The sequence below is a fragment of the Ailuropoda melanoleuca genome, chromosome 1 (genome assembly GCF_002007445.2).
Source record: "Ailuropoda melanoleuca isolate Jingjing chromosome 1, ASM200744v2, whole genome shotgun sequence".
In the NCBI taxonomy this organism is placed as follows: Eukaryota; Metazoa; Chordata; class Mammalia; order Carnivora; family Ursidae; genus Ailuropoda; species Ailuropoda melanoleuca.
In genome coordinates this window covers 194,136,443-194,151,648 of record NC_048218.1, presented here as the reverse complement: position 1 = coordinate 194,151,648, position 15,206 = coordinate 194,136,443, and the positions used below count along the sequence as shown (strand labels likewise).

At 42.4% G+C, this 15,206-nt stretch overlaps 1 protein-coding gene across 3 annotated transcripts in view; it reads right to left on the bottom strand.

Moving 5' to 3' along the window:
* The window catches only part of LRGUK (leucine rich repeats and guanylate kinase domain containing), a 108,318-nt gene that overhangs the window by 56,240 nt on the left and 36,872 nt on the right, over positions 1-15,206 (bottom strand). For all 3 annotated transcript variants that reach the window (XM_034672340.1, XM_002922630.4, XM_034672337.1), the window contains exons 8-11: positions 9,838-9,918; positions 7,929-8,015; positions 6,455-6,561; positions 1,660-1,779 (exon numbers count right to left, since the gene is read on the bottom strand). In XM_034672340.1, coding sequence (XP_034528231.1) covers positions 1,660-1,779; positions 6,455-6,561; positions 7,929-8,015; positions 9,838-9,918 — 395 coding nt within the window. The remainder of the gene's footprint in view (positions 1-1,659; positions 1,780-6,454; positions 6,562-7,928; positions 8,016-9,837; positions 9,919-15,206) is intronic.

The window sequence follows — 15,206 nt, the reverse complement described above, 5'->3', positions numbered from 1 at the left end:
ATAATACCCTTAATTCATTCATCCCGTTCTCTCACTCAATCTGTCACTGGGTTAACAAGTATTTCTCATGTAGGTATTAAGTGGCTGGTCATCTGCTGAACACCGAGAACCGGATGGTGGGCAAAGCTGACATTGGTCCATACCCTCCTTGGGCTTAGATGAGTAGGGAAAACAAACATTAAATAAATCAATCACAAGCGAGGTGGATAAGCATTCTAATAGAGGGAAAACAGGATTTAATAAAAATGAGTGATTGGAAGGCCCATCCAGGTGAGGAGAGAGAGGCAGACTGGATCACGATTTTGGTGATGAGTTGTTAAACACCTCTGAGAACACACCTGATCCCACGTGCTTCTGTAACGCAGATCACAAACACATATGAAGGACCTGGCTCTCGACCTTTACAACATAATTAAAAGGAATTCTAATCAGAGAAAGCGTTGGTTCCCGGCATTCTGGTTTGCTAAAAGGTTCCGGGTTTACATATTGGCACAACAGTCAGGATACACCTCTCTGTCCGACTTTGACCTTCGAAATTCATTGCGTTCCACTTATCTTTTAAAACAGGTTCCGCAGCCCTATACAGGCATAATGGCACTCTATACTTTTTTATTCTAATATTAGGTTTTTATTATTTTTGTTACTTCAGGGTGGTTAAAATATATTAGTAAATAAATCATTCTATATATTTGAATCCCAGAGTTGTTCAAATGAGGGATGTAATTTTAAATATCTAAATAAATGGACCTGTTTCAAATAGTATTTACATTGTTTGAACGTGTATAGCTTAAGGGAAGGAAAGGCATTAGAAAATAATTTGCATTTATTTTTCTCACTACCCGAAATATCTTTGCAGTCCCCTCCTCCGGTCACCGACAGACATTACTAATCTAGAAGTAATTGCTTCGCCCTAGGTAAAAATTAAGAGGAAACCAGTTTAAAAAACCACAGTGATGACTCTAACTCTGACTTCCAGAAACCTTTAAAAAGTCTGTAAGTCCGGCTGAAGATTTTTTTTTGAATGGTCCTCATTTTTTTGACAGTCTCCTTGGTTTTAACTGGACAGTGAGGGAATCACACAGCAAAACGTTTGCTCCAGAAAACTGGAGTGCAGTGAATGCTAGCCCAAGGGAAGGGGAAGGAGGGGAGAGGAGGGGAGAGGAGAGGAGAGGAGAGGAGAGGAAAGGAAAGGAAAGGAAAGACGCCTGCTGTGACTTCTCATTCCTTCCTCCTGAAATATGCCTCAGAGGACAACGCCCTGCGTGGAGATGAGGAAGCGAGGTACAGTCAGCATGAGCCCACTGGAGGCGAGGAGAGGTGCTTGCGGGTCCTCTGAGCACCGCGCCAGCCCCTTGTCACCGCGCCCGTCCATGCTGTCGCATCCCGTGGCCACAGGGCGAGACCGGGCTCCAACGCCACCACGCTTCACTATAAACACATGGGTTTTCAACCCTCAGAGAGTGATGTCAGCTGTCAGTGAATGGAAGGCAACACTGGGAGGATTAAAGTGCAACAAAATGCAGGGTATCTATCACCATGTAATGAATGGCAGAGAAGCCGACGAGCCTTCTCTGTACCTTGTTGAGCTTGCTTCAGATGGACAGCCGCAAGGAGCCACAGCTGACATTTCTACAGCCTTCCCGGCCAATGAGCACTTACCCGTATCTGAAGTACGTGCTGTACTGTCTGCAGAGGCGGTGGGCGAGCTCTCGCTTCCCGCAGGCTTCAGGTCCGGCTAGCACCAGCATGGGGTATGGGGCGTCCAGGCGGGGAAGAGTGCTGCAACACAGGGCAGGCGGTGACGGCCGGCTCTAGTCACACACACAGCCGGCGGGCAGGGTCTACGCCACGGTCACAGTCCCACCTAAGTCAGTGGCTGAGCACCTGTCACCCACAGGCCCTGGAGAGGAGGCTGGTCCTACCTTCCCGGGCAAGTTGCTGATGAGAGGCCAAAAATAATATTCAAAGATAACAAGTCCAGTCCAAATGTATGTAAATTTACTTTATCGACATTTGTAAAAGGAAAAATATGGTATGGTAAGATGTGTTAGTTCTTGGTTGATAAAGTATTTCCCCAAGAACTTCACAACGAAAGAAGGAAGAGAGCATTCTGAGAGGTGAGCTTTAACATCCATACCCACTGAATTAGAACACAGACAGGCAATGAAAATGGTAATAATTAAAATTTACCTGAGCAATCACTATGTGCCAGGCACCATTCTAGGGGTCTGACGGGCATGACCTCATTTAATGACCACAGGAAGCAGATGAAGGTGTTTCTATCATTATCTATCATTATCCCCATTGCATACACAGAGAAACTGAAGTACAGAAAGGTCTAATAACTTGCTCAAAGGAACAGCTAATAGCTAAGAGCTAATATAGGAACCTAGGCATGGCTTCTGGGCCTGAAAGACCGGACTAAGGAGTGAAAACATGCTCGCTCAAGTGCGTGAATTCTACTCGTGCTACAACTATAGAAATACAGAATAAGAGATATTTTAAAAATCCATGCTAAGGTATAGACTCTGTGAAGAAGAACGGAGGTGGTGGTGGCATCCACAGAAAAAGTTAAGAGCAAAAGCCCATGGATAACATGTATAAGAAAACCAGATGAGAAAGCATCCCCATGAACCATAAACCCAGAAGCCTTGCACAGTGCTGGAATGTGCGTAGGGGGGAAGCAATGGGGCAGCAGCTGACAGACCTGAGGACAAGGGAACCCTGGCAGAGCCAAGGGGTAGCCGCTGGAGAGCAAGCAGGCTGAAACTGTACACGAGCGGAACTCTGTAGGTCAATATTCATAACAGCTGGATTTGTAATAACCCCCAAATGTAACCGGCTCAGAAGTCTTTCAAGAGATGAACAGTTAAACTAATTGCGGCGCATCCATACAAGGAATACTACTCGGCAATAAAAAGGAACGAACCATTGATATTTCCAACAACTTGGATGCATCTCCAGGGAATAAGGCTAAATTAACAACAACAACAAAAAAAGCCAATCCCCAATGATTATACACTATAGGATTCCATTTGTATAATATTCTTTAAATGGCAACACCGTAGAGATGGAGCCTAGACCACTGGTTGCCAGGAATTAGGGGAGTTGAAGAGAAAGGGGGTGGCTGTGGCTCTAAAGGGAAGTGCAGGGATCCTTGTGACAAAAGTCTCCTGTAGTGGTGCTCATGGACCTACACGTGTGACACAGCTGCATAAACTAACTGCACACACGCGTACAGGCAAAGCTGGCGAAATCTGAGCGGGTGGGTGGGTTGTATCAAAGTCAGTTTCCTGGTTTTGATATTCTACTATAGTTAGGCAAGGTATCACCACTGGGGGAAACATCTAGAATTTCTCTGTGTCATCTCTTACAACTGCTTGTGAATCTAAAATTAACCTCAAAGTGAGACGCAACTAATCAATCCTTGAACACTACACCAAAAACTAGTGATACAGTACATGTGGGCTAACTGAATTTAAATAAAAATTTAAAAATAAAACAAGATTACCTCAATGTAAAGCTTCTTAAATGACTAAAAAGAAAAAAATGGAAAGTGACAAATATGGAATATAGGCAAAGGAGATCTTCTTCCTGAAGGAGAAAACCAAAGCAAAACAACAGAAATATTAAAGACTGTAATTCAAGAAAACTTTCCTAAAGTGAAAAAATAAAACCATGCATTGAAAGAAGACACAGCATACCTGAGAGTATTAGCCCAGATTGACTAATATTAAGACACAGTCGAGTAAAATGACTGGACTTTAAAGAAAAAAAAAATCATTCAGCTAGAAAAAGAGAACACATGACTTATAAGGGAAAGAAAATTGTCTATCGGATTTTGATAGATGTTTTGCAGCCCCCCCCCAAAAAGAGTAACATCTTTTATATATTCAAGGAAAAAAGTGTGAGCCATGGATTTTAAATATAACAAAAATGACTTTCAAGTATAAAGGACAGAGAATATTACCAACATGCAGGAGTTCAAGGGATGCTGATCCCATAGCCCATCCTCAGGAGTCTACTAGGAGTCCACACCCAGTTAACTCAGGAGATGTCAATACGAGGATGCTGGTGAGCCATAAACATGCAGTTATCCATAGAACTAAGACCAAATGACAGCAAAGGAGAAAGTACGGTGTGTGATGGATACACGTTCTGACAATACAAATACAGTACGCTATTTTTAAAGTGGGTGATTGACACTTACATAAAATACATACAATAGGCAAATTCACAGGGATAGGAAGGAGATACGAAGTCTCCAGGGATGAGGAGTAGTGGGCGGTGGGCAGTTACTGCTTAGGGTTACAGCTTTTGTTTGGGGGGCGGGGGATGAAAAATTTTGGAAACAGGTGGTGGTGATGGTTGCCACAACAGTGGAAATGTAATGAATGCCACTCAACCGTACACTCTAAAATGGTTAAAATGGCAAATTTTATGTTATATATACTTTATCACAATAAAAAATGGTGGGGGGCGATGGGAAGAACATAGGCGAAATAAGATTTCAGTGTTTTCAGTAATCATGTTGGTGGTAGTATTAGCACTGATACTGTTGTGCTGCAATATGGGATTTTACAAAAGTAATTATGGGATATTCGAAATCCATCTTCCTCTGTGTCTTTGATGTGGGAGGAAGGGAGGACACAGATATAATAGAGAGGAAGATAAGTAAAAGCTCAACTATCGTCTCGAAATTGAATTTTAAGTATCAATATGAATTCAGGAGATACTTTATCATCTACCTATAAAGGGATATAGATCTATCCATAGACTAGATATAAGCAGATTGAATTAATGTAGCTGGAGATATATAAATAGATAAACAGGAGAGACAGAATAGACCAATGGGAGGTTGGATAGATGGATGGATGGATGGATGGATGGATGGATGGATGGATGGATGGAAGGAAGGAAGGAATGAAAGAAATACATTCCTAGCTCTGTCCACTAAAAAGCCTAACAACGATGACCAACTCAGTCAAAGGATAACCTCTAGCACCCAGATTGTGACTGGGAAGTACCATTTCTCACTAAAACAAACCAGGGCTTCTTGGAGAAGTAGTTGATTCCAGAGTTTGCACAGGGCTTGTAGAAGATGAACCTGGAGGACCTTGTCATACAGGAGAGCAAGAAAGCTATCCATGATGACCAGGCCAGAGTCAAGATTCTGCCATGTAATTTTAGTATTGTATGCTCACCCTAGCCGCACCAGGGGAAGGGACAGTGTTCCCCAATAATGCAGCATAAGAGTGCCAACGTCAAGGGTTAGGGTTCCCTACTGGCCCAGCCTGGGAAGGGCAATGGTAGCCCCTGTCTCCATGAGTTTCTCATAACGAACACTGCTCCATTCTGAAGCATCTGGGGCTGGTTGGCCATTTTGCTCTTGTCTACTGGAGAGCCACAAATGATGATGAAATACGTGTTTTTCAGACAGTGCTGTAAATTTCTTTGATACATATTTTTATATAAATGTACCCTAAAGCATGAAACAACTAGCAATCTCATAAACTAGGAAAGAAATACAATGAGGACATAAATGCCCTTCTTTTAAATCAAATGTGCTTTTCCAGATGTATGCAAATAAATGATAAATCATTTCACCTAGAGGGCGGCCATAAATATATAAAACTGTCAATGTCTATATTATTACATTACATGTAAAAAATCATGTCCTGGATGCAAAAGAAAACATTGTGCTCCCTGTGGGAAACCAACCATGTGAAGTACAGAAGCAAATACCACATAAAGAAGGGAAGCCATGTATAACGAAGAGATTCTACAAGTATTTTTAAAATGCCTTTGGGTATTGATAGAATTTCTGCAATATACTTATAGCATAAACGGCCATCTGCTCCAACAGATTGTTTAAAAAGAAACGGAGAAACTGTGGTGAATCTGTCTTTGAACTTAGAGGTGAGAGACTCTGTTCATGTGCTCAACTAAGCTGGGTGACTCATGGGCTCGGTGCGATCAGTGTAAAGACTATTTCAGGGTTCCCTCGGGCTAGCTGGGCTTCCTTCTAAGGACTCTCTCATAATCTGCATTCATGCTCTTTGGCAGGGCTATCGAGCATTCACTCACCGCTAAGGAAAGATTTACAGTGGACAGAAACCATCACAATTCTCTGTTAATGAGGCAAAGATCTGTGGTTCTGTCCTACAGCAGGGAAGGTTCACTGTCCTATGTCACTGGCTAGCCGCCGTTCAAGGGGCTGGATGAAAAGGGGGACGATGAACCCACTCATCTCCACACCTGGGAAACCACCAATGAGTGAACCCCACACTCAAGCATGAGACGATAATCGCTAACACTGAGACAGCCAAATGAAGACCCTTGTCTCAGGGAAGGAGAGGAAGGGCTGAGTCACAAAACAGAGGGCTAGGGCCAACGAGGAGGTCGTCCCGTGCTCACCAGCCTGACTTCTACCCTGGGGATCCCTCACGAATACCTGTCAAAGATCCTCTGTGGCTGCATCATGCTGTTGACGACATGGGTCAGGTGATCCTGGGCTGCAACCACTTCTGGGGGAGGGTCGTATTTATTCACGGCCGTAACCTGTTCCGGAATGAGAAACGCAAGAGGAAGACACGTGTCATTTCTTAAAAGAAGACAAGTCTTAGATTTTCTTTAGTGAAACATTCTAGACAGGCAACCACGTATGGAAAATAATTTAACGCATGCTCATGGACCTTGTGCTCATTCTTTGTGTCTACTCTAACTGTCCTAAAACCTAAATAAGGATGATTATCTTAAAATAATATGGAGCTGGAGTCCCTGGGTCCCCTACTTCGTTATGCTCCCTGGTTTGGGAGGGAAGAAGCAAACACAAAACCTCTAACACCCAAGATTACTTTTAATAGAGTAAACATTCCCACTTTGAGTGTGAGGGGAAGGAATAAAATACACAGCTCTAGATTCTAGGTCGTTGATACCATGGGGATGTGTCCCTCATGCTGTCTCACCAGGAGCTACTCCAATGATCTCAGATTCTACCCAAATCTCCTCCTCTTTCAGCAGAGCTTCCTGTGTCCAAAGATAGGGGGTCCTTCCCTCGTGACCTAGAATTCTCTATCCGCGTGTCCTTGTCACCCCTCTACACGCATGATCCTTGTGTACCACATCTTTACTTAATGCAGGCTTTTGAATTGCATTCCCTTCACAAAACGTTAAAGAGAAAGCAATCTAGCAAGTGCCTCTGAGTTTGAGAATAACAACGCACTAACATCTGTAACTATTTTTAACCGCGATTTCCAAAACACACGTATGAAATGGAATATCTGCCCCTCTACGTACTTAAACCTGTTTTCATGCTCATCTCAAATTTGCATCTAGTGTAAGAAAGCCCTCATTAGTGGAGATTTCAGGTGTCACCAGTCCACCAGTCACTAAAGCAAGACAAAGTACCACCCCTGGTATGGTGGCAGGGAGACAGGAGCTAGCATGTCAGGTCCGGTTACTCTGGAACTGTGTGTCCAGGGGGATCATGATTTTAAAGGGCAGAATTAAGGGTTTAAAATACCAAGAGAATGATTTGAGTACCTTTTGATTATAGGTAGAATGACATAATAATAAATTTCATTATTAAATGAATGTTTAGAGCACCACGGAACCACACACCCTCCAACTATGACAGTGACCCAAGCTAACAGACTGCCGTCATGCTGCCGCCCGTGCCCACGGAGCGTGGCTTCCATCCCCACTGCCAGCCTGTTGACTGTGCAAGGGCAGCGCCTTTGCCGCATTCGTGCCGATGCTCAGCTTTGCAGGGGGTTAAACCACAGAGTAACGAAACACTCCCTAAATAAGTAGTTAATTCCCATATTGTCACACGTGCCATTTATTGATTACATCGGTCCTGTGGCAGGCAGCAAAGCCTTTGAGCACATTCACTCACAAACACATGGAATAATATGATTACATACCTTTTCTTCCACTTTAATTTTCTTCTGATCTAATTCTGTTAATCGTAGGAGCATAAAAATCACGAAGAACCAATACTCAGATTTTTCCTATTTAAAACAGCAAGAAGAATATTCAGTTGCCTTCCTCTCCCACATGAGCAAGCACTAGCATGCTACTCTCACCAGTAGGTGTTTCAGCTTCTACCCTGTCCACACACACACGCACATCCCCTCAAGGTGTCTGCAGTTTCATGCTTACCAGTCCCTTCATATTAACTCACATGCAGAATGTGCCTTATAGCTTACAAAGCTCTTTAAATGTGTGATCTTGTTAATCTCCCTGTGACATAAGCAGGACGGGTATGATTATCTTCGTTTCTAAAGAGAAACTAACTAAGCCTCAGAGTGGCGAAGCATTTCACCTAAGATTCCATGGCCGGTGATTCAAATCCTATCTTCTAACTCCAAAGAGTTTCATTACCGCAAATAAGGAACATTATTTCCGACTACTTTGTCATTTGTTTAGTATTATTTTGTATTAGTTTGAATTAATTTGTACCGTTTTGAATTTATTCTACAATAACAAATAATATTCATTTATAGAACAAATTCCTTATGACTCCCAGCCATCTACTATGTTAGCATTATCTGGCTTTTAGAAATATAATTAAAGTTTTGTATTAAGAAGCAACATCTTTGAAGAGAAAGGTATTAGTGGGTGATGCATTTCACGGATAGGAATGCACACGAAATGAATATACAAAGGTATCTTTTTTGTGCTTTGATGTGAGAGTTGGGGGGGTTGTGTATATAAGTGAGTTAATGGGTCGGAAAGGATTTGTGGTATTTGTTTATGCTCAAGCGCAAACACTCCCCAGGGCTCTAAAACTGGGGGTTGACGGCTGCTTTGTAAGCCCTGCTCTATTCTTATCAGAGATGCTCTTAAGTTGTTGGCCACTATCCCCATACCGAGGATTGGATTTATTTTTTAATCTTGTTTTTTTTTTTTTGCTTGTGCTTTTTCTTTCTTTTGCTTGTCCAGACATGTTCAGGATACACACACACACAAAAGTACTCAGAGATACATTTAAATTCAAGAGTCTCTGCAAGGTAAGGGAAGGGTATAGGTAGCAAAGTGGAATGAAGGACAAACGGAAAAAGAGGGAGGGACAGAAGCCAGGAGAGAGGACCCATCAACGGTAGGAAGGAGAGAGGCTTGAAACACAGTGGATTTTTGAATACCAGAGGTGAAGAATCCATAGGAAATAGAGTCCTTTTTTTTTTTAAAGACNACACACACAAAAGTACTCAGAGATACATTTAAATTCAAGAGTCTCTGCAAGGTAAGGGAAGGGTATAGGTAGCAAAGTGGAATGAAGGACAAATGGAAAAAGAGGGAGGGACAGAAGCCAGGAGAGAGGACCCATCAACGGTAGGAAGGAGAGAGGCTTGAAACACAGTGGATTTTTGAATACCAGAGGTGAAGAATCCATAGGAAATGGAGTCCTTCTTTCTATAATTGTTTTACACCACCACCAACCTCACAACTATATCCAGACAAATTACTATAGGTATCTGACCAGAGACCTTCTTTCCCCTATTATACAACAGGAACCAGAGTCTGTCTCCACCTCCAGCATCGAACGTTCTATAATGGAAAAGGACAATGCTCCGGTCTCAGTGCTGTGTCATGTGATCTTTATTACCTGCCCCGATGAGTCACATGTGACCACCTGGAGGCGGGAACTCCCACGCTCCACTCAGCCCTGCACAGCTGCTCCACTGCCTAAACCTCCTAATTGTTTCCTTAGAGATGGAGAAAGAAGGTAAACACAGGTATTCACATCCCCGATCCTCCTTGTCAAAGGTACTTCTTGAAGAATTCCAAGAAGGTCCTTGCTCCCTCTGTCCCCACATAAATCTCTCTCACCTGAATTGGATTTGTTAGAAGATTGAGAACCCGGAGGAGAGGTAGATTTTCAATGTATTCTATTTCACCCAGCTCAGCAATCTGTTTAATCAAAGAAACAAAGTATTATCAATAGACTGACTGTACAACCAATAATATAAAACACTGTAAGAGGAGCGAGTATGGATCCTCTAACTTCAGCTTATTTTAGAAACTGCTCTGTTGCATACCCAGCCTTCTAATGAGTATTCCAAATGCAGAACAAGGGGATTACTGCGTGCCCCTGCAGGAAATGTGAACACACATAGCCACATTTTCTTTCCTCTCTGGCTAAAGAACAGTGAGCTGTTCCTCATCTCAGCCGTATTTATTTTAAGGCAGAAATAACTTAGTATGCAGAATCAGAGAAATAGGACCAAAAAATGCATGTGGGGGTTCCCTGTTTCTCCTCACCCCTAATCCTTCCTAGCCCTCCAGGTCCCCAGTCTCCCTCCCCAACGCTGCCTCTGCTAGCCTGGCTATTTGTGACCTGTGAAGGCTCCTTACTACATGTGCATGTCTAGCTCTATTGTTTTTTCACTAAGAGATAATTATTTTAAGGAAAGATAAAAACAGAAATGATAACGACACATTTCTTGACATGGGTGTTCATCTTAAGATTTTTGGTTTAAACTGCATACCTCTGTTTTATACTCTTTTCTGTGTAGGTTGTGTTTCACAACTTCAAAAAAGTGAGGGTTAAAAAGGCTGCTTGCAGTTCCTTAATTCAACCAAGGAGAGAGCTTGGGTTGCAGAAATGCCTGCATTTCCCACTAAAGACAAACAGTTTTACTTAAATTTCCTGTAGTTAGCATGATCGTAATTTTTTTTAAATATTAAAGATTTTTTATTAATTTATAAGACAGAGATAGAGACAGCCAGTGAGAGAGGGAACACAAGCAGGGGGAGTGGGAGAGGAAGAAGCAGGCTCATAGCAGAGGAGCCTGACGTGGGGCTCGATCCCATAACGCCGGGATCACGCCCTGAGCCGAAGGCAGACGCTTAACCGCTCTGCCACCCAGGCGCCCCAGCATAATCGTAATTTTATTTCAAATGAGGATATTAAACTTTTGCAAAAAAATTTAATCATCACTTTTCCATTTCTATTTCTCCCCAGGTCATTTCTGTGTGTGTTGTGAAAGAAAGCTCTACAATGGTAGTCACCGATAATTTGTCAGTTATCCAAACACAAAATGCAGCTAAAATTAAACTACTCCCATAGCTAAATCAGGGGAAGAATATATACACCGTGTTCAAGGGATGCCATTTTCAAAGACATAATAAAAAAGGTAAATTCTGAGTCACCGTATAGAAGCTGTGTTAGTTCTATATGCTTATTAATAAGCATGAATTTGCCTCCAGCAATGCTATGCTATTAGACACAGCTCTTCCCACACAATGACTAGATCCGTTAGAGGGGCATTTCAATCTGCTGCAAGATAAAAGGATCATTTTTTAAACATTGTGTGATTCGGGAAGGTGGAGAAGTCAACTTGGTTCACGCTGCTCAGTCAGAACAGTGGATCGATTTTCCTCTAGCATACAGCTCTCCCGTGCTTAGACCCGGCACGAATGTGAGGAAGGGGATGTTTTCCTGCAGTGAACATGTCTCACCACCAGGTTCTGGCCACGTGCCCTGGCGCGCACTGCTGGGGAGGGCGGAAGCTGGCATGTTCTTCCTAAAGGGCGAGCTGTGTTACGTGTGCATAGGCTATGAACCAGCTACCCCACCGCAAGAAGTTTACACCAAACACTGGCATCAGACTGGCAAACATTACATCAAGAATGTTCGGCCTAACATTTTTAGTAACAGTTTAAAAATTTCTAAATTCCAAAAAACCCCAACACTATGTGATTGAGTCATAGCCCAGTCCCATAAGAGGAATGCTATGCACCCACTTTAGAAGATGGTGACACCTATGGTAACTGACACGGAAAGATCGTGAAATGTTGCAAACAACATGAATAGCACGATCACGGACTATCAGCTGGGTCTGTGTCAGCTGGGATCACCTGGTCTTTTGAGAGTCACTTGAGAGGGATCCAGCTCCCTTCCCCACTAGTCCTTCCAAAGGTAGGGAGAGGTTGTTAAGGGCAGAGCAAAGCAAGTATGGGGTAGCCCGGCTTCCAGATCCCACGCCTGCTGAATTAGCCACATTCCGCAGATACTGGCTGTCCCACATGTGCCCTCCTTCCCTCTCCTGAAGGCCTCACCCCACAGCAGACCCACCCTCCTGTCTTCTTCCCAGATGCCAAACCCAAGGCTGTGTGCATCACAGACCATTACAGTAGGTGTAAGGGTACAGCACCCCAAACGACTTAAAGTGAGACATTGCAGAAGGGTTCTATTCTTGAAGGAACGTCAGCCGTCTGCTGCTAAGAATGTCAAGCAGCACAACTGATCCCGATTCCAGGATGCCCCTCTCCTCAAACGTCCTCTGCCCCTGTGGGTACTCCCGACCCCTAGCCACTTGTCAACTTCGAATTCCTGGGGGGAACAGTTTAGTTGACTCTCTTTTTGCCATTTCCTCTTGGGCTACGCTCTCCAAGCCCCAGCATCCACACCTAAAGCAGCCTGTGGAGGCTTTTTCTTTGATTGATTGGCTGATTGATTTGTGAAATGATGACACTAAAAGAAAGAAAACAGTGTTCTCTAAGTAACTCCCCAACCAATGTCTTGCTCCTAGAAGAAAGGACTGAGGTTATAACAGAGTTAACATTTGGGGGATAAGTTTTAAATGCTAGAAATGACATCCGCTCCAACAAGGACAATAGAGAGTGATAAGGGCCCCCAAATCACCCGCTGATGGGAAACATTTCCAAAGGAACTGCAAAGAGATGCTGAAATGACCGTGTGAGGGTACAGCAACGTGCCAGCAGCAACACCAAGTAAATAATACTGTGAAACTGCTACTGATAAAACATCAAATTCATCATAGGAGCAACAGCAAAGTTATGTTTCTGTTAAATGACAAATTTTCCATCCCCGACATGGTATTCTCAGTAGGACTGGGGAGCTCTCTGAGGAAATCTTTGGAAGGCACAAAGAACGTTTCGAAGTACTGCTGGTTGCTCCCCAGCCTGCCCAGGGGGGAGCCAGGGAATTTTGTTATTGTTACGGACTCAATTGCTCCCAAAGGATTCCCTGCTTTGGGACACACGGCCACTTTTTCTTTAATGGAGTCTCTTGAACATTTGAAAATGATTAACTCTTTTACTCACTGCATGATATCCCCCTTTTTTTCTTCCTTAAAAGTTTTCAAATGTAACTTGAAGTGAATGTCTCTTGAAATGGAAAAGAACAATGTATTTATTCCTAGGTCTTTCTAGAGCAGCGCTATCCACTATGGTAGTTACTAGCCACATGTGGCTGCTTAACATTCGGAATATGGCTAGGATGAACGGAAATGTACTTAAGTATAAAATACACACCAGATGTCAAAAACTTAGTATGGGCAAGAGGTTATAAAGCGCCTCATCAATGATGTTTTTTGTAGATTACATGCTGACATGATGATATTTTGGATGTACTGGGCTAAATATAAGATATTACTACAATTACTTTACCTGTTTCTTTTGACTTTTTTATTGTGGCTACTAGAAAACTTAAAATTGCACATACGGCTCACATTTATGGCTTGCATTACATTTCTATCAGAAAGCACTCTTCCAGAGCATTACACTATATGCTTTTCTAAAGGAAGGGTCATTAGCATTTCATTTACTGTATTATCCTTCAGCATTGAGAACACTGAGTCTGGATGCAAACCATTCTATATTTGCATCCTGGCTCTGCTATTTGCTAGATGTAGAACTTTGGGCATGTTACACTTAACCTTTCTGTGTCCCAGTTTCTTCATCTGTAAAATATGACAATAGTAGGGGTATGATGAGAATTAAGTGAGACAACAGACGTGAAGTGCTTAGAACAGTGCCTTGTGCCCAGGTACTCAACAAATATCTCCAGACGATCTTGTGACTGCAATTATTACCAATATTACCATTAAACATTATTCCTTTTCCTGAATTCTGAGATGCATTCAGTTGGGATTCGATGAATGCACTCGACCTTTCCAACACTTCATGGATATACCTGAGAACCATTTTCATGGCGATTTCATGAAAGGACACGAAAACCGTATGAAACAGAGATTGTGCTGACTTCATCAGGCACGTGGCACAGGGAACAAAAGTTAAAGGAACTTTAGAAGTTGACAAAACAATTTAATATACAAATCAAGTAAAAATAAGGATGAATAGTTTTGTCTGTGATTAAAAGTCTACTTTTTCCCAGACCTAAAGATGGCCTTTTCTTGATGTTTAGACAAACAGGTGATGCAAATTCATTGGTGAAAGAGTCATCGGACATAACTGATAAGCACCATCACACCTGAACGGAGAAATGTCTCCATAGCGTCACAGCTCACCACAGGTAAGACCAATGTCTCTTTCAGGGCCCGCCAAAGTTTGCATTTTCAATAGTCAACTTCCTTATGAAGTCTTTCCCAAAAATGGGATAAAGAACTCAGTAAGAATACAATTGTTTTGTAGACATTACTGCTTAAGTATTCAGATATACCGTGATTAGGAGCACAAATGCTTCACTGAAAATAAAGTATAATTAAGAGTGAATGCCAAAGGACACTACAGATAAAGGACTGGTATCCAAGATCTACAAAGAACTTCTCAAACTCAATACATGAGAAACAAATAAACAAATCATAAAATGGGCAGAAGATATGAACAGACACTTTTCCAATGAAGACATACAAATGGCTAACAGACACATGAAAAAATGTTCAAAATCATTAGCCATCAGGGAAATTCAAATCAAAACCACACTGAGATACCACCTTACGCCAGTTAGAATGGCAAAGATAGACAAGGCAAGAAACAACAATTGTTGGAGAGGATGTGGAGAAAGGGGATCCCTCCTACATTGTTGGTGGGAATGCAAGTTGGTACAGCCACTCTGGAAAACAGTGTGGAGGTCCCTTAAAAAGTTAAAAATTGAACTACCCTATGACCCAGCCATTGCACTACTGGGTGTTTACCCCAAAGATACAGACGTAGTAAAGAGAAGGGCCATATGCACCCCAATGTTCATAGCTGCATTGTCCACAATAGCCAAATCATGGAAGGAGCCGAGATGCCCTTCAACAGATGACTGGATTAAGAAGCTGTGGTCCATATATACAATGGAATATTACTCAGCTATCAGAAAGAACGAATTCTCAACATTTGCTGCAACATGGACGGCACTGGAGGAGATAATGCTAAGTGAAATAAGTCAAGCAGAGAAAGACAATTATCATATGATTTCTCTCATCTATGGAACATAAGAACTAGGA